Raw genomic sequence first — 19441 nt, 5'->3', positions numbered from 1 at the left:
ACAGAGAGTTCTCAAAAGAAGAAATAAAGATGGCTAAGAAACACCTTAAAATGTTCAACATTGTTAGTAATTAGGGAAAGGCATATTAAAACCACCCTAAGGTTTCACCTTACCCCAATCAAACTGGCTAGGATCAAGAGAACAAATGATACCAAATGCTGGCAAGGATGTGGAGAAAGGGGACCACTCATTCACTGCTGGTGGGATTGAAAACTCATGCAACCCTTATGGAAAACAGTATGGAGAACCCTTAAAAAACTAAAAATGAATCTAACATATGACCCAGTTATACCACGCCTTGGCATATACCCAAAGGACTCATCCTATTGTGGAGACACTTGTACAACCGTGTTTGTTGCTGCTCTTTTCACAATAGCTAAGAAATGGAAGCAAACTAAGTGCCCCTCAACTGAGGAGTGGTTAACAAAAATGTCATACATTTACACAGTGGAGTTATATTCAGCAGTAAAGAAAGATGAAATAATGAAATTTGCAGCTAAATGGATAGATCTAGAAACTGTTATACTAAGTGAGGTAACACAGACTCGGAAAAACAATTGACGTATGTAGATCTAGAAACTGTTATACTAAGTGAGGTAACACAGACTCGGAAAAACAAATGACATATGTTCTCCCTCATCTGTGGATCCTAGCATCAAATTCTTATAAGTGAGTGCATATCCTGATGTAATTGAAGGGACTAGGAATATGGAAGGAAAACATGGAGGTAAAAGGAAAGAAGGAACCTGAGAGAGAAGAATAATAGGATAAAGGTGTTATGAAGGGAGAAATGTGTAAAAAGGGGGTAGTTAAATGGGGGAGTTCCACAAAGAACTATGGGAATAAAGGAGTTAAAAATCCAGATACACAGGGGAAAACAAAGCCTTAAACACAGAAGGAACCCTATGGGGAGGGATGAAAGCCCTTCCAGAAGCAATATAGTTGTTAAATGAAAATCCCAGTGCCAGAGGTGGGTTGCCCTCCATGAGCTGCTGGCCTAAGAGACACCAAAGGTCCCCAAAACAATAAAGGCCATTGCTAATAATGTTGGTTGTACACCAGAAGTGGGAAGGAAAACCCTATTGCTGAAGACACTGCATGATGTGAATGTGGGAGATGGAGAATTCAAGCTTGGGCTAAACTGGAAACTCCCTGCCACTGGATAGGTGGCTTTCATGGTGCCATAAGGTAAGATGCAGATGACTAGGAGAGAATAGTCCCCTATAATTCTCCTCAATGACAGACCCCACCTGTTACACTATCAACACACCAAACAAGATGTTCCTGCTGATGCAATCAATAGTGGAGCTTCTAATGTATGTACAACCAGTAAATTTTCAATTGGATATAATGCCCAACCTAGGGGTGGAACACACATCTGGTACTGTAGACTCAGCCAAACCCCTGTGGTAGGGGAGAATACAGGCCCCAGTGGGAAGTCACTGCAATTGCTTTGTTAGATGGAAATGATGCACCTGCTAAGGTACCATCCAAGCATTCGTGTTTACAGCCATAGGTTGTTATCATAGCAGTCACAGTTTAGATGTTATTTCTTCTTGCTGTGTGTGTTTTTATAGTAGATGGAATCCCACTGAAATGGGCCAACAGCCCATAGAAAACAGATAATGCAGAGACCCAAATGTTCAGTGTCTTGCCACAATGGGAAGAAGATCATCCCACACCTACCACCCCCTCCAAGGGTCAGGGACTTTTGCAGAAGAGGTTGGCAGAAAGAATGTAAGAGCCAGAGGAAGGGGTAGAGTGTTAACTGGAAGTGTCCTCCAACCACTATGCCAGCAAGCTATAGTCACACCTCCTTCCCATGCTCATCAAGGAGTTGAGGGAGAAGTCAGTTACCCTTCCCACTCAATCAGTCAACCTTAGCTGCATGTGGAGGAGGGGCAAAGGTTATATAAGCCAAGAACACCAAGAGGCACTGCTCTCACCATTTTGTGTGGCTGTTGGGATGTCACAGGATCTGTATTTGAGTGTGGACTTTACAGCCCAGCTGTAAATGCAGGGTGTCCACTCTTGTGTAAACAAACCCCTACCCTATGCTCTATTAGCAAACTCAATTGAAAAATAAAAAAAAATTTTAAAAATCTGTTCTGTGAACTTGAAAAATACCAAAGCCCTAACTGAAATTTGAGCCTATGTCATTTGCCACAAACCATCAATTTTTTTTTTTTTAATTTTTTTATTTTATTTTATTTTATTTTTTTGGTCTTTTTGGAACAGGGTCTCCCTGTGACCCCAGCTGGCCTGGAGCTTACTGTGTGGACCAGGCTGGCCTTGAACTCACAGAGATCTTCCAGGCTCTACCTCCCAAGTGCTGAGATTGAAGATATATGCCACCATGCCCAGCTTAGGTCTTTGATTTCTTATCCCTACTTTTCCACCCTTAAACTTCATTGTGTATATATATATATATATATAATGCAACCTGCTTCAAGTTGTTTCTGGGAAAATGTGTAAAAATTGCCTCTCTTTGGAATAATAAAAATATTCTTTAAAATTTTTTAAATTTTTCATTCACATTTTCATCATATAACTTACCTCACCAGCAATACTTGATCCAAAATACTGATTCGCAATACCAAGAGCAACCTTGAGCCATATTTTATATTCCAGAGAAGGCCAGAAGACATCAAAGCCTTCATATAAATCTTCTATAGAGATGAAGAAGGTCTGAGATAACAAGGCACCAGGCCACAGACAGTTAAATTATAACCTCTTTATGAGTCAAGATAATCACTGTCTTCTCAGAAAACCCATTACCAACTCTAGCACACAAATACGATACTCTACCATTTAAAAGACTCAGCATTGTGAAAAAGTTGTATAAGATGATAAAATGTGTGGTCCAATGAAAACTAGACTTAAAATAGATTCAGAATATTCATATCACTCAATAGATAACTGAAGGATATGAGCCCAAGATTCAGGAACTAAGCTCTCATAGTGGTTAAGTTCACAGTGCTCCCTACTTACAGTATTTGTTACCAGAGACAAATTGCTTACCTAAATAAATTCAGAATTCAAGCTAAATGAACTGTAATGAATTCATTCGTTGTGACTAAATGTGCGCCTTCTCTCTCCTTACAGAAACAAAATGATATGAAATCAATAAGTCAACATTCCTTTCTGTTCCCTATATTCCTAAGACTCCCGATCCTGCTCTGTTGCATCAAGCAGCCTCAAAGATTAAGAACAATCTATAATGGGAACTTTAGCTCATTTTAATTTAACTGTCCACATCAAATGGAATTTTAGTCACTTATTTGTTGAATGAATTACTTCATAATTTGTAAGTGAAAAACAAAAGAAAGGAACTTTTAAAATAAATGAGTATTCTTTTTAGATGCTGTACATATAACAGCATAGATAATTTTCTAATCTTTATAATACCAAAAGGTAGGAATTCTCCCTACTTAATAAATGAAGAAATTAGGATTTGAGAAGTTACATCACTCCCCTGAGGTTCCCCCAGCCAAAACATGGTAGAGCTGAGCAGAACCTGGTATATGAGACATTAAATCTCTCTTCTCTAAGCTTTTCTATACTGCCTTGCAATAACTGGACAGATAACCAAATAAGATAACAGAACAAAGGAAGAAAATATATGGCACTCTTACTTGAGGAAAGATTAACTAATAACCTATGATAGAACTAGTTCCACAATTTCATACTTGTAAAGTAGTTTCAGATATGGCAGTATATTCATTTTCATGATAAAGCAAACAGCTCAGTTCTGCAAGCACATCCCCACTCCTACAATACTCTGTATACATAGTCTTGACCGGTCTATCATCCCTCTTGCTACCGTCAATCCCAAAGGTTGGAGATGAGCTATGCAACTATTGGGGAGAAAATATGCAAAGGGAAATTTAAAAATGGAAGATCATTTGAGTATACCCACTATTTACTACAGTATTGCAAAGGAAGGCAAAGATACTTTATAAAACACCTCAGGAATGAAAGAATTAGCCTGCACAAAAGTCACGGTTCTTTCATATTTCAATTCCCTCAGGGCAAAAGTCTTTCTCATGCAAAATATAAGGATTGTTGGGCTAGGGATGTAGCTCGGGGGTACAGTACTTGCCTAGCATGCTTGAAGCCTCAGGTTCAATCATTAGCATTGAAAAAAATAGCTTTTTTTATTTTTATTTTTTGTCCTTTTGAGACAGGGTCTCCCTGTAGCTGGCCTGAAACTCACTATGTAGACCAAGTTGGCCTCCATCTCACAGAGATCCGCCTGTCTCCACCCACAGTGTTGAGACTAAAGGTGTGTGTCACCATGCCCAGTTAAAAAATAGGGGCTGGAGAGATGGCTCAACGAGTAGCATTGGCTACTCTTGCAGAAGACACAGATTCCTCTCCAGCACCCCCATGGTGGCTAACAACTCTCTGTAACTCCAGGTCCAGAAGATCTAACACCCTCTTCTGACCTCCATGGATACTGCACAACACAGGTGCACTTATGTACATACAGGCAATACACTCATAGACATAAAATAAAATAAAAATAATAAATGAGAATTTAATTAGGGTTATTTAAGAATTAAAGAATATAATATAACATATTACCTTCCTTGGTCACCTTTATAAAGATTAAAACTAATCTCTTCATATCCCTATCACTATTAAACACTACTGGCTGAGTGACCCTAATCTAAATGACTGAAATTCAAAATGGTCCAGAATCCAAAACTTTGAAGTGCTGAAATAATAGCACAGGTAGAAAATTCCACACTTGATCTTATGTGATGGATCATAGTCAAAACACAGGTACAATAGAAATATTTTATAAAATTACTGTCAGGCTATGACAAGGTGTACAAGAAACAAATGAATTCAGTGCGTAGACTTGGGTCTTATTTTCAAGATATTTCATTACAAATATACCAAAATCTGAAAAAAATCCAAACTCTAAAACACTTCTGATTGCAAAGGATCTAATAAGGAATACTGCAAAAGGGAGTTAGGGATTGGGATTCCCATGTTGAGACTGAGGAAGAGCCACACACAGGACCCCCCCAATGCCAGAAGAAAGATTTGCTTCCTGGGAGAAAGACTACTACCACAGGCATATTTCCTGGCCTTTCTTTTTTCATCTTTTCTGTAAGTTGTGTTCACTTCTATGAGCAAGGCATGGGCAAACAGAATTTTTTTCTCCACAGTTTTGCTCAGAACTGTAAATAAATTCATTTTCCCATTTCTCTATGTCACATTGCTTTCTCCATAGACAGTGAGGGACTCCATCACTGCCTAAAAGGGAAAAAAGAAAATTCCTAGGACCAGAAAGCTGCAAGCAACATTTTGAAAGTACCATATCCAAAAGACCACCAAACATTGTCCCTTCATGGTTGCCAGTTTTGTTACTGGAGCTCCCAGCCACATAAAGCCTAGCTGTAGGTCTGTGATAGTTTAAATGTCAACTTGTCACAACTTAGAATCACCTGGGAAGAGAGTCTCAACTGAGGAATTATCTAGGCCAAGTTGACCAGTGCATATGTCTTGATTGTTAATTGACCCAGTCCATTGTGGGCAGCACCACTCCCTAGGCTGGGTCCTTAACTATGAAAGAATGAAGAAAGTTGAGCAGAAGCAAGCAAGCAACCATGCATTTACTCAGTCTTTGCTCTGGACTCTGGACATGATGTTGCCAGCTGTCTCACACTGATGATAGCCTGAAATTTAAGTCAATAAACCCTTTCTTCTTCTATGTTCCTTTCTGTCAGGATATTACATCATGGCAACAAAAATGAAACTAGGACACATACATTAAGAGACAGCAACATAACACAGAGAAATGGAAAATGTGGGGGTAAATTCTCAATCCTTCTCAACCTTGCTTATAACAGTGTCATAACTTAAAGAAGAAATGAAAGCCAAGAAATATGCATTTGGAAATGGTCTTTCTCCTGAGAGGCAAGTCCTTCTTCTGGCATAAAAGGTCCTATGGATGATGACACATCTTCATTCCCAACATGGAGTTTTCCTACAGAAATCCTAATTGCTAGGCCACCCTTTTACAATGCTAAATCTGTATATATTTAACTTATTTTGAACATTGTCCCCTCTCCTTCTATCGCTCCACTGGAAAATAAGTTCCAGATGGGCAGAAATTCTTGTCTATTTTATGAATCCTGTCCCTAGAATGAACAATGCTTGTTCATGATAAACAGTAAAATACCTGTTTAATCAATGAATGAAACTGTTTAAATTATGCCAGATACTTAGTATATATTACCTTCATAATATATTAGTCATAATAGTCTATTTCCATGATTGTGAAAGGTCTAAATCACTTTTTAGAATTTGAAAGTCAAATATACTGTTTTCCCTAGGATAAAGGTTTGTCACATAAGATCATCTTTTAGGAACTGGAAATTACTTGAGGTATAAGAAAAGCTTGCCATTGTGTTCAGCTACTAAAGTGCTTGTATGAAGATGTTGTGAAGCATAAGTAACAACTCTGACAGCATTTTGAAAAATGGGCACATTCAGATATTCAGTATGAGCATCCTGTCTCATCTATAAATTTACTCTCAGCAGAAATATTTTCATTTGGAAGAACCACTTAAAAATTTAAACCCTTTAAGCTCCAAAACTTCCCAAGTCACAGCTATATATTCAAAATGCATTTTAAGTAAAAAGAATCAGTAGTGTCTTACACTTGCCATTCCTGAAATAATTAGAAAGATTTCTTGTGGCATTTCACCTTCTCTAAAAGTGATGTCTCCATAGTCAAAATAGGCAAGTTTAGTTCTTTCCTGAATTAGGGAGGAGGGGGGAGAAAGAGGAGAGAGTTCAACCCTAAAACTTCATAGTCTACTTTTCTAAACAGAAATAAGATTTTAAAGTTAAAAACGGTTTTCAAGTAGAATAAAAATGAAAAATATATTCTTGGATTGTATATAGTATGTGCTATATAATGTGTATGTAATGTAATATAATTATAGCACAGATGTATCACATCGACTTTAATAAGTAAAAATATAAGCAAACAAATTACTTTGCCATTAATACTTAAAACAGAAAATATATGAACAAACCAGTAAATATGGAATGAATGAATAAATTAAAGATACAACCATGTTTAGAGGCTGGAGAGATGGCTCAGCAGTTAAGAGCACTGACTGCTCTTGCAGAGGACTGGAGCTCAATTCCCAGCACTCACATGGAAGCTACGAACTGTCCTTAACTCCAGTTCCAGGGGAATCCGAAGCCTTCTTCTGACCTCCTTGGCATTGCATGTCATGGGTTCACTCACATACATGCAGGCAATACACTCATACACATAAAATAAAAATAATAAAATATTTTTTAATATTTAGCCCTCATTTGGGGTTTGGATTTTCATGCTAAGCCAGACAAGTCAGCTCCTTGCCTCCAGAGGATCTTTTAGGGGGGTATTTTCAATAAAGTGTGATGGCTAAGCATACAGGAACAGGTCATTAGGGAGACCATGAAGCAGACCTACAGGACCTTTCATGGTTGTTCAGTAATGCCCTCACTGGAAAAAAAATGCTTTTTTATGGAAGAACTCTGTTTTAATATGTTCTTAATTCTTTTTTGTGGGTATGATGCATGTGGGTATGTATCTAATGTGTGTGCATGTGAGTGTTTGAGTGTGCATTTGTGTGTGTGCAGTCAGAAGACAGCCTCGGGTCAATCCTTGCCTTCCACCTTGTCTGAGCAGGGTCTTGGGTCTGGAGAGATGGGTCAGTGGTTAGAGACAGGGCCTCTTTGCTGCTTGCCACTGTGTACACTAAGTTATCTGGCCAAGAGCTTCCAGGAATTCTCCTGTCCCCACCCCCATCTTAGCCCAGGAGCACTGGAACTTCACACTTCCATGCCCCACTTTACATGGGTTCTTAGGATTCAAACAGGCCCACAGGCTTGTGTGGCAAACACTCTACCAATGACCCATCACCCCAGTCTAAACATACTTATTTTATAATAGCACCCACAAACATAAGGTAGAATTTTCTATATTTTTTATGGAGGAAGAGGCCTACAAAGGCAAAATTGCTAAGAGCCTGCACAGCACAGCCCCAGTGGAGCCAAGGCCAGGACCAGGTCTTAAAAAGACACAATAAAGAGTCTGAGCTTTAACCAAACAAGTGAATCTCTGAAGGGTTTTTAACAGGAAAAATCATGGTAACAGGTGGCATTTGAGAAATAAATGTAAGAAACATGTTTCTAAATCACCCACAGTGGCCATCTCAGAACCTGGGGTTAATAGCCAAGAAAGCAGCTCTCACTCCTCACTTTGTATGCTTCTGAGCTGATTGACAGCACTGAAATACGCATAGAAGCCATGACAATTCAAAAACTAAGTGCTCATTGCCTTGTATTATTTAGGTCTTGATTTCCTACCGTTGTCTTTCCACTTATCTGTAGAGACTGCTACCTTTTATGTGTGTGGGAGATGTATCTGGAGGGGGTGTGCATGTGTGTGTGTGTGTGATGTATGTGAGAGCATAGTTGTGAATGCTGGTGTGCACATGCCACAGTACATATGTAGAGATCAAAGGACAACTTTAGATATTGGTCCTTGCCTTTCACCTTGTTTGAGATAAGGTCTATTTTTTGTTGTTCATCACTGTGTACTCCAGGTTAGCTGTTGCACAAGCTTCTAGAAATTCTCCTGTCTCTACCTTCTGTCTCAGTTAGGAGTACTAGCATTACAGACACTTGCTACTGTACCCAGCTTTATGTGGGTTCTTGGGATTCTAACTCAGGTCCTCCTGCTTGAGCCACTGAGCCATCCCCCCAGCCCAACTACTGTGTTTATAATTAAGTACTAGTTGGGAGGCAGAAGCAGGGAGTAGAAAAAATTAACTGTATTTTCACTGTTCCTTGTAGCTATGACAGAGACCAAGAATGAAGTTGGTTCTTCTCGTTCACTGTGTGAATTTCAGTTATCCCCAATGAGAGTAATGGGCTATTCCTAGTGAAAAGAATGCCCATGAGTTTCCAACTCATCATGATTTTTACCCTGGTGAAACCTCACTTATGTGGCAATATATTAAGGGGCCATTAAAAGAGGTATCTGTAGGCATGTAGAAAAAGGCCTAGCAGCCCTACATTGATATGAGGAAAGTTATGGAGGGGAAGAAGGCTGTGTGCCTGGGCTTTACATTTGCCTCAGAAGCTTGAGAGTCATTAGCTTATGGAGTCATCGTCTCATCATTTTTACCATTTCTCTCAACTCATTACTGGGTTTGAAAATCATTTGTGAAAATTGTTACCTATAAGGAACCAAATTCTAAGTTTATCTTCAAATTCTATTTTTTTAAAAACTATATGGGATGCAAGCTGTAATAAACACTTTTCTTATATCTTCTTCCCAGTTCCAGCCCAGCCCCCTCCTGTTTATTGATATCTATTTTCCAAACCACCTCCAGCAGCCCATCTTCCAGAATTCCGCTTCCTCTTCAAAGCCACACTTGTTGAAGTCTAGGCAGCTGATACTGCCTACTGGACTACTCAGTGATCTGAACTGAGACACAAAGCCTGGGACCTGAAAACCTAATCATCATAGGTAAGTACTAGAAGAAAGGTTCACAAATTTCCATCAGGGCTGGCCTGGTTTCCACCTTGCTCATGGTTGGTTAGTGTTACAGACTGAATGCCTATGTCTCCTTAGAATTTACATGCTGAAATCCTAACAGGTCATAAAAGATGGAGTCCTCATGTTTGGAATTAGTGCCTTTATGAAAGAGACCTCAGAGTGCTCTCTTGCCATTTGTCGTGTGAAGACACAGAAAGAAGATGGTCATCTATGATGCAGACTCTCACCAGATACCAAATATGCTGATTTCCCAGCCTCCAGAACTGTGAGAAATAAGTTTCTGATATTTATAAGCCTCCTGGTCTATAGTGCTTTGTTACAGAAGATCAAGCTAGGACAGCCAGATGTTTCTTAGCTTCTGGATACCACCACAATATCTTTACAGAAAAATTTTTACTTACTGAAATTAGTTTAAATAGGTTTCTGCTATTTTCAACCAAACAGAGTCTTAATTTAACTAAATTTATATTTTGATGTGCTTTTAAATTATTTAAATTATTTATTTAATAACCACATGATTAGAAGCATTTCATTACAGCATTAACATATTCAATAATAATTTCCAGCACAAAGAGATGAATTAATACAGTTATACAATATTGAACTCAGTATAAACCCTATAAGACATAAAATTGAATGAGGTTTTAACCTTTAAAAAAGATCTCCATTTCATTACGTGTATGATTTTTTTGCCTCCATTGTATGTTAGTGCACCCATGCTGCATAATGTCCATGGAGGTCAGGAGAGGGCATTAGGTTCCCTGAAACTGGAGTTACAGACAGTTGTTATCCATCATGTGGGTCCTGGGAACCAAATCTGGGTTCTCTGCAAGAACAGCCAGTGCTCTTAACTGCTGAGCCATCTTTTCAGCCCCTGATGTGCTTTTTTTAAATCATTGGTTGGGTAGTAGAAAAAAAATGGGGAAAGTTTTCACATCAAGCCTGAGCCAGAATAGAACACAGAATTATTACCTTGAAGAACTCAATAAGAACATCGTTATTTTCCATCCAAATGATGTTAGGAAAGTATTTGTCTGGTGTAGGAGGCGGCATTGCCTTTGGAAAGTTGTCCAGTGCTTTTATTTTTGTGAGAAGTATCTAAAAATGAACATGCAAAGTAGTGGTGATTGTTTGTGACAAAAAATAAACACAAGGCAAAAACTAAGGAAGACTAATGAAATTTTGTTGTGCAGATTCAACCTTGCGTTTTGCCTCTGAGTTTCTCCACCCTCTGTATACTGTATTCTTTTCCCCTATTCTCTCCCTCTATTTTCACTTATTTTTATTTTATGCATTATTTTTATTTTATGTCTATAAGTGTATTGCCTGCATGTAGATAGGTGCACCCATGTTGTTCAAGGTCAGTGGAGGTCAGAAGAGGGTCAGATTCCCCTGGAACTGGAGTTACGGATGGTTGTTGGCCACCATGTGGGTGCCAGAAATCAAACCCAGGTCCTCTGCAAAAGCAGCCAGTGCTCTTAACCCCTGAGCCATCTCTCCAGCCCCTATTTTCACTTATTAACTCAGATCAAAGTGGTCATCTTTACAATCCAGTTTATTATATCCTGCCTTATTTTAGCCTCAAACTTTTTAAATTTCATGTTGATTACTATATGGCCTATCACCATGTTGACTCAATGTTTTTTCATATGTATGACCTCCAGCCCTAAACCTTTCAAATTTTGGAGAACACAGTTCCAGCCCCAACCTCTGAGAAGCCTCCTAGCTCCCCCATGATGTCAGAGAAAATCACTTTACCACTACCCCTATTCCCATAGCATTGCCTCCGTTTCTCTGTCATAGAGTTCATTACACTAGAATGTTGTTATTCCTGTGTCTGTCTCACTGTTCATATGTGTGGTAGTTTAAATGTAAAATGTCCCCCGGTGGCTTATACATTTAAATACTTGGTCCCCCCTTGGTGGCACTGTTTAGGGAGGTTATAGAATCTTTAGGTGGTGGAGCTTTTCTGGAGAAAGTCATCTGGGGGCAGGTTTTGAGAATTTATAGCCTCATACCACTTCCAGTACTCCCTCTCTGTTTTCCTGGGTGTGGATGAAAGGGGGGATCAACCAACTTCCTGTTCCTGCTGCCAGCTGCTGTGCCTTGTGCGCCATTATAAACTCTAATTCTCAGGAGCCGTAAGCCAAAATAAAACTCTTTCCCCCAGAAGTTGCTCCTGGTGATGGTATTTTATCACAGCAACAGGAAGGTATTTAGACAATACTACATAACTGTTGTTAGGTGGATACATAAATTATTAAATGAAAAAATAAGAAAGATACATGGACTCTGATGTCAGTATTAGACTCACTAAGTTTCATAGTTTCAAGAGTCCAAGGCACTTACTGGTTTCTAAAATACATTTGATCAATTGAACTGAATAAATTTTCCTCTCTCCTTGTGACCTAGAATAATTATAACTCTTTTGCTGACAACTGGGCAGTTAGGCAATATTGAATGATTGATTTATCCATTCCTTTTCTGAACAAACCTATAGGAACAATAAGTCTCTTTCCTCCAGCTATTATTTATTTATCAATGAGCATGTTACTTCGTGAATGTCAATTTGAAAGTGATAAAGAAGAAACAGAATGCAAAGCCAAATATGCTTATGATGTGTAACTCAAGGAATATATAAACCAGCCCCTTTCTCCCTTCAGACAGGCATTAAGGAGAAATCATACCACCCATTCAGTCCTTTCTTATGATATTATAGAGACTAAAGAGATAGACCCTTAAAGGGGAAAGCTGCCCTGTCCCACATCCTCCCTCCCCCTCTCTAACACACATCCACACAAATTTGGTCCCCTCCAAATATTATGTTACTGTCACCTTCAATGCCCAAGTCAGTGGGACTGGACAGTACGAACTCCCACTAGTAGATGAAGAAACAGGAAAAAAAAAAAAATCTAGCGAGTCAAGAGAGAAAGCAGAGGAAGATTTCAAAGACGGCACTCCTGAGAAGAATTACGGAATCTGGAAAACTTTCTAGATATTTCTTCAAGTCCCTTCCTGAAGCCTGGAAGTTCTCTAAATCTTTTCAAATAAATCTTTCAAACCTGTTTCTTTACTGAACTTAGCTGAAGCAGGTTTCTCTTACTTGCAACCAAGTATTTATGATAGGGGAACGTGCCAAGCAGTATTGGCTTTGGTTGCCACTAGCATCAAAAATGTAGCAAGAAATAGAGGTAGCACCCATGGTTAAACACTTTCCCCAAGCAATCTCTCTCTTTACCCTCTGCCAAAGTAACATCCTGGGGTGTACACGTTGTTAACGGAATCAAACAAAATGGAATAGCTTTGTTACCTTATTCATCTCAATGCCGTCACGTCTATTAATAAGGCCTCTCGACCGAAGGAAGGCGAGATGTTCCAGAGCTTTAGCAAACACAGTACAGATTGCCTGCTTTGTCTTCAAAGCCATGACCACATCACTACCTTCATGCTCTATGAGTCCTGAGAAAAATTAAACATGTAAGCAACCTATGTGATAACTACAAGAATAACTGATATTTTATTATAATTTCCAAAGTATTTGCACATCATTTTTCATTCTAGTTTCACACAGAAATGATGAGGCTGATAGGATTAATTTTTATCCCCATTATATGGATGAGAAAATTCAAAACTGGCTTCCCCCAGAAGCTAAAAGAAACCACTCTCTGCCTTATCCCACAGCATCTCCCACCTAGCTCTATCACAAATCTCATTGCATTAGAGCATTGCTGTTTTGATTTCTCTGTTTCATCTTCTATATTACACCATTTTTATTGTTACGATAACTAAAAGACTCAATGAGGGACTGACACAGCATCTAGACTTTGGCAGGTGGGTCTTTGTGAGATCAAGTCAAATACTTATGCCCTTTAATAAACATGAGAAGTCACAAACGTCTTAGAGTCTGAGCAAAGATTAACACTTCATACATCATCTTTATAATTCTAACACCAAGCACAATGTCTAATATATAGAAGGTCCTCACATTTTTTTCTTCACTAAAATGAGTTGGTTAGTGTGATGGTTTGAATGAAAATGTCCCCCATAGGCTCCAAGTGTTTGGACATTTTGTCCCCAGATGATGGCACTCTTTTAGGAGGCTTTAAAAGGTGTAGCTATCCTGGAGGAAGCATGTCACTGGGAGTGGGCTTAGAGAATTCTTAAGCCTTGCCAGATCTCCAGTCACCCTCTTGCTTCCTATGCCTGCGTGATGATGTGAGAGCTTAGCTTCTGCTGCTCCTGCTCCTGCTCCAGCCACCTCCAGCCACCATGCCTCCCTGCCATGACGGACTGTAATTCCCCTGGAACCATAAGCTCAAATAAACTCTTCTGTCTATAAATTGCTTGGGTCAGTGTTTCTATCACAGCAACAGAAAAGTAACTAATACAGCTAGTGTGGTGGTTTGAATGAGAACAGTCTCCTATAGACTCATGTATTTGAATACTTGGTCCCCAGTTAGTGGTTTGGGGAGGTATAGAATTTTTAGGGTGTGAAGCCTTGCTGGAGGAAGCATGTCTCTGGGAGTAGGCTTTGAGGGTTAAGAACCTTGCTCCACTTCCAGTTTGCTCTCTCTGCTTCCTGTTTGTGGTTAGGATATTATCTCTCCACTTCTTGCCCCTGCCACCTGCTGCCATGCCTCCCCACCATAAAGGACTCTTATCTCTCTAGAACTGTAAGCCAGAATAAATCTTTTTGTCTCTAAGTTGCTTTTGGTCATGGTATTTTATCACAGCAACAAAAAAATAACTGATACAACCAGTAAAATGAAGGATCACTATGATCTCGAGCATAGGATTAGCAGATTCACAGAACTAAAGAACTGATTCCTCACTTCTAGCCATGTGATCTCAGACAAACTAAGTTCTCTAAGCCTCAGTTTCAACAACTGTAAAATGACAATAGTGATAGTATATGCCTCATAAGTGATAATAACAAGAATTAAGTGAGGTGATGCACACAAAGCACTTTATAGTTCCTGGGGTAATAAGCATTCGATAACCACTTGCAGCAACTGTATAGAAATAAGCAGACCCTTTTTTAGGACCAAATCAAGGAATTCTCATATTATTCCATACTGATATAAAACACAGCATTTTGCACTAGTTCCTATGGCCCTGTTCTTCAGAGCACAGAAATGAAAATCTGCCAGTACATAAATGGCAGCAATGGGTTTGGGGTTTTATGAAGCAGTGCCAAAATATTTTGCTTTCTTATATACAAGTTTAGACATTCATTAGACTGTATTCTTTCCATTTTGATTTGGAAAGCATGATCACCATAAATTCATATAGCATCTTTCAATGTGGGTATGAATACAAAGTTGTTTTTATTTCTTTTATTTCTAATGACTTCCATTAGTTAAGGGTTCACCTTATGTTATATCCTCCACCAGATGCTTTGACACCCAGTCAAACCTGGTCTTATAAGGAAAGCAGAGCCAAGATGCTTGACATAAAATCCTTGGGCTCCTGTTATGTCCTCCAAGTAGAATGAATGTCAGTGCTCAAAGAAACAGTATTCCTTGCAGCCCTATGTTCTGGATAATCTGTACCATAAAGGGGGAGGGGCAGGGTAAATGCTCAAGAAATGCCACCTGTTGCCCTAAATTCTGCAGTATGCTGACACAAACAAGGCAAAACAACTTGTCATAGGTTACCTTCATATGCCTTTTACTAAAAAGCTTAAGGACTCTGACCTTACCGTCTTCATATTCTTCCATGTTTCTTCCACTCTTTTTTCTACATGGCCGCAGCAACTAACGGGACTATTCTAGCCTTCTGCTATTATACCTATTGGCATGATCAGACACTCCACCAAGAGTCTGCCTTTTTGAAGAATCTGAATCTACACAATATTGTTTTATCATCTTTGGCCCTTAGAGTCAGTAAAGACGGATTGAATAAATGAATGAATGAGATCATAAAGTACAGGATTTCACACCCTGTAATGCTCTGCCTGAGGCACCACCAAGCCTAGAAGAACAAAGCTCTTCTCCAATGCACCTTCACCTACCTGCTCAGGAGGTAAGTGACCTGGGTTTAGAGATCCTGATGGGGAGTAAGGAGAACAAGTTGCCTTCAGAGCAGCAGAGCCTGGAGGAACATCTACCAGAAAAAGGCTACCCCAGGGAGATGGATGTTGCTGGTCAAAGCAATCTTCCCAATTATAAAGGAAGCAAATGCTCATTACAGGAGGCTAGCAAACTTAAGAATAGGATATTGAGGAGAAAATACCCATCTATAATTGCATTCTCCAGATACTTCTGTGACTATTTGGGACTTTTTTCCTTCCCAGATCTGTCAAACTTGTATATTGAAGCTCAAATCCAAACCAACCATATTTAGAGAAAGGACCTTTAGGGAAGTAATGAAGATTAAATGAGGTCAGAAGGGTGGAGCCCTCACCCTGTAAGGGTGGGCCCTTAAAAGAGAAACAGGCACCAGAGTCCCTCTGTTCACACACAGAAAATCAAATGAGGACCCAGGAAAAAGGCAGCCATGTGCACAAGAAGCCGCTCTTCACCAGAAACCAACCTTGACAGCACCATCTTCTGGGATTTGGGCTTTCAGAAGTATGAGAGAATAAATATCTGTGGATTAAGAAAAAAACAAAACAGGAAACCAAAAGTTCCAACTACTTACCGAGCTCTCTAACAGCATCTTGTTTGTTTTTCTCCAAAATGTCACACAATTTCTGTAGGAAAATGTACACTTCTTATTACCTCAAACACAACCCTGGCTTCTTAATCTGATTAAAATTTAAAGAAGCATGACAGACTCTCACTGAGGTTGATTTAGAAGAATTATTTGCCTCAATTTTGCCTTCTCATGAGTTCTGTTACATTATCTGGGCTGAGACTCATTGCAATGAAAGTTGCACAGTTGGCATTTTGTGTTAACTGTTGTGTCTTATTGTGACTGTTATTAGCTGGAAAGGCTGGAAAGCTGGAAAGAGAAAGGAAGGAAGGGAGGGAAGGATGGAGGAGGAAGGGAGGGAAGGAGGGAGGGGAAAGGGGGGAAGAGAGAGAGAAAGGAAAGAGAGGAAAAAAGAAAGAAAAAGTCTGCACTCCATTGTGCACCACAGAGACTTCTCATAGGCAAAGAACAATTTAGAGATGTGCTGAGGGAACAGCTATTTAGGGATTTTGGTCTGTCACAAGCACAAAAATAAATCAAATAATGTAAAAATACAGTGTCAACTGAGTTCATGCTTCCTAAAGGCAACTCCTTACATAGATGGAGAAGTATTCTCTCCAATGGCTCTCTGTTCGCACAACAGATACTCGAGGGATGCTCACTGTGTCCCAGACATCATTCCTTATATAGCTGACTCTAACTTTGAGTCTTTCTGGAACATATTCTTAGCCACACCAACAACTCTGAGACAAAACAACCAACAGTTCCCTATGTACAGGTGTCTGCACTGCATTCAGATACTGTATGCCACAGGACTACTTATATGGAACAACTGGTCTATCATATGAAGTTAAAGCAAAATAAATTTTTGTTATTCTGTTTTGTTTGTGTTTAGGAATAAACACATAGTAAGTCCTTTGTTCTAAATATGAAAATGTGATCATTTTATTAAATAATTTATACAAATAATAGTTATTGGACTCCTTAGGACAGCAACATGCCCATATCCAGCCCTTATTACATTGTGCTAAGCCCCTTTCATGATGCACTGGATTTACAGTCACACTGTGACCCTGGGCAAGAGTGATGCACCCAGGAAAGCATAGGAACTAACTCCAGTTCACAGACTGCAACCAGGGAAGCAAGGACTGTGACATCTCTACAGGTAAGCTGCCACAGGCCAGTTTCCAGAACAGAGTCACTTCAGAAGAAGCACCAATCGAATAGCTACACACATCTCAAAATATCATTTAAATCTTTACTGTAGTCCCTTTTTAAAGTACCGGTGTGAGTTCATTTCATACCTCCCCAAAGCGACTACCTCTGGACAGCTCTGTCCTCTCCTGGATTCCTCACGTTGTTCTTGACTGACTCACCAGCTCTTGATTCCCTTTGCTCATCTTTCTACTTCTAATTTTTTTCTCCTATGAACTTCTCCATGCTTTTTGGTTTGTTTGTTTGTTTTTTCTTTAAAAAAAAAACAAACAAGCAAACAGTCTTACTCTGTAGCCCATGCTAGCCTAGGACTCACAGTGTAGTCCAAGATGACCGAGAACAATCTTCCTTCTTCAATCTCCCAAACTACTGAAATTACAGGCATGAGCCACCACATCCACCACCCACCTTCTCTATGTTCTTTTTTTTCTTTTTTGTCTCTTTTGAGACAGGGTCTCCCTATAGCCCCAGCTGGCCTGGAACTCACTATGTAGACAAGGCTGGCCTTGAACTCACAGAGATCTACCTGCCTCTGCCTCCCGAGTGCTGGGACTAAAGGCATGTGCCACCACACCTGGCTCTCTATGTTCTTTTTAAAATAGATGAATTTAGCCTTTCACTGTCTCTTTTAATTTTAGTCTTCATTCTTTATGGTAAATCAACAAGATAGAATTCTGTTGCACGTTAGTGTCGATCCCATAACAAACATAAGTAACTTCACAGCCCCTTTCTGTCTTGTGATCTCAGGAAAAAGTTGCACTTTCCTGGCCGCAAGCCCAAGGTTGCTAACAAACTCCATACAAGATATGTACCCAAGTCAGAAGACATGACCTCCAGCCCACTGTTTATCAGTACACACAGTCGCTATATTTAGGGATTTAATGTGACTTACATTCACTGTTGCATTTAAAATCAGGAGTTTCTCTTGAGCTGAGAAAATGCCTTTCAACTATTATACTGTTTAGTTTACATCCAGATTCACACTGAAATCAAGAAACATTGGAGTAAAAAACCAGAATGAAAAACAAGAAACAAATGCAACACAGATGAGAATGGACTCAGAGAAAGCAGAATTAACACAGAAAATTTTCAAAATAAAGAGATTCAAGATACTATCTGTCATACTAATTAAAAAAACTATTACTACAAAAAATAAGTGATTACAGTGTTTTGGTTTTGTTTTGTGGTTTTGAGGGGGGTTGCTTTAGTTTTTGTTTTATGAGACAGGGTCTCTCTGTAGCCCCAGCTGGCCTAGAACTCACTATGCAGACCAGGCTGGCCTCCTCCTCACAGAGATCTGCTTGCCACTGCCTCCTGGGTGGTGGGATTAAAAGTGTGTGCCACCCCAATTGGAGACTATTACCAAGTACAACTGGTCACAAACAGACATTGTGTATGAATTGCCCAGGCCTAAGTGACACATCTACAATGCAACCTCTACACCTAAGGCTCATGGAACATAGAACAGGGATAAAGAAGAGGACCATAATGAACTCTCAGTTCTCCATAATGAAGCTCCCTCATGCATCAGAGGGCCAGGAACACCAAAGGTCACAAATGGCCAAAATGTAGAGATCAAGAGTCTGCTGAATGATGGGACTCCTTTATTAGGCCACCCAAGGCTCAGGGACCATCGAAGAAGAGGGGGCAGAAAGATTGTAAAAGCCAGGGAGGAGGTGCAGGACTGTATGGAAACAGAGTCCTACAAGCTCCTGGGAACCTGCTCATATGATTCTATGGCAATGGTGTCAGCATACACAAGTCCCATGCAAACTCAGGCCGACAAAAACCCAGCACAGAACTGGTAAAATGAACAGCAGACCCCAATCTTTTATGAAGAAATATTGGCAACATACTGCTGCTAGGTGAAGAAGAGCTGATCTTCCTAAAACAAGGGATTCTAGATAGGCTGACTAGACCTCAATGAATGGACTTGCACTGGGGAATGTCTGAGGACACTAACTTGACACAGAAGACCTTAACAGGGATGACAGAGTATCCCTGGAA

The 19441-nt window shown here is 39.6% G+C and overlaps 1 protein-coding gene across 1 annotated transcript in view; it reads right to left on the bottom strand.

The window, feature by feature from the left end:
* Slc9c2 (solute carrier family 9 member C2 (putative)) overlaps nucleotides 1-19441 on the bottom strand; it is a gene marked incomplete at its 5' end in the record, with an annotated part of 47921 nt that overhangs the window by 3012 nt on the left and 25468 nt on the right. The window contains 6 exon segments of the mRNA XM_008839138.1: nucleotides 2557-2688; nucleotides 3690-3857; nucleotides 6678-6776; nucleotides 10556-10681; nucleotides 12894-13042; nucleotides 16226-16277. Coding sequence (XP_008837360.1) covers nucleotides 2557-2688; nucleotides 3690-3857; nucleotides 6678-6776; nucleotides 10556-10681; nucleotides 12894-13042; nucleotides 16226-16277 — 726 coding nt within the window.

Source organism: Nannospalax galili, unplaced genomic scaffold (genome assembly GCF_000622305.1).
Source record: "Nannospalax galili isolate Female #2095 unplaced genomic scaffold, S.galili_v1.0 scaffold2399, whole genome shotgun sequence".
Classification (NCBI taxonomy): Eukaryota; Metazoa; Chordata; class Mammalia; order Rodentia; family Spalacidae; genus Nannospalax; species Nannospalax galili.
The sequence above is the reverse complement of the archived record's forward strand: the minus strand, read 5'-3'. Positions and strand labels throughout refer to the sequence as shown.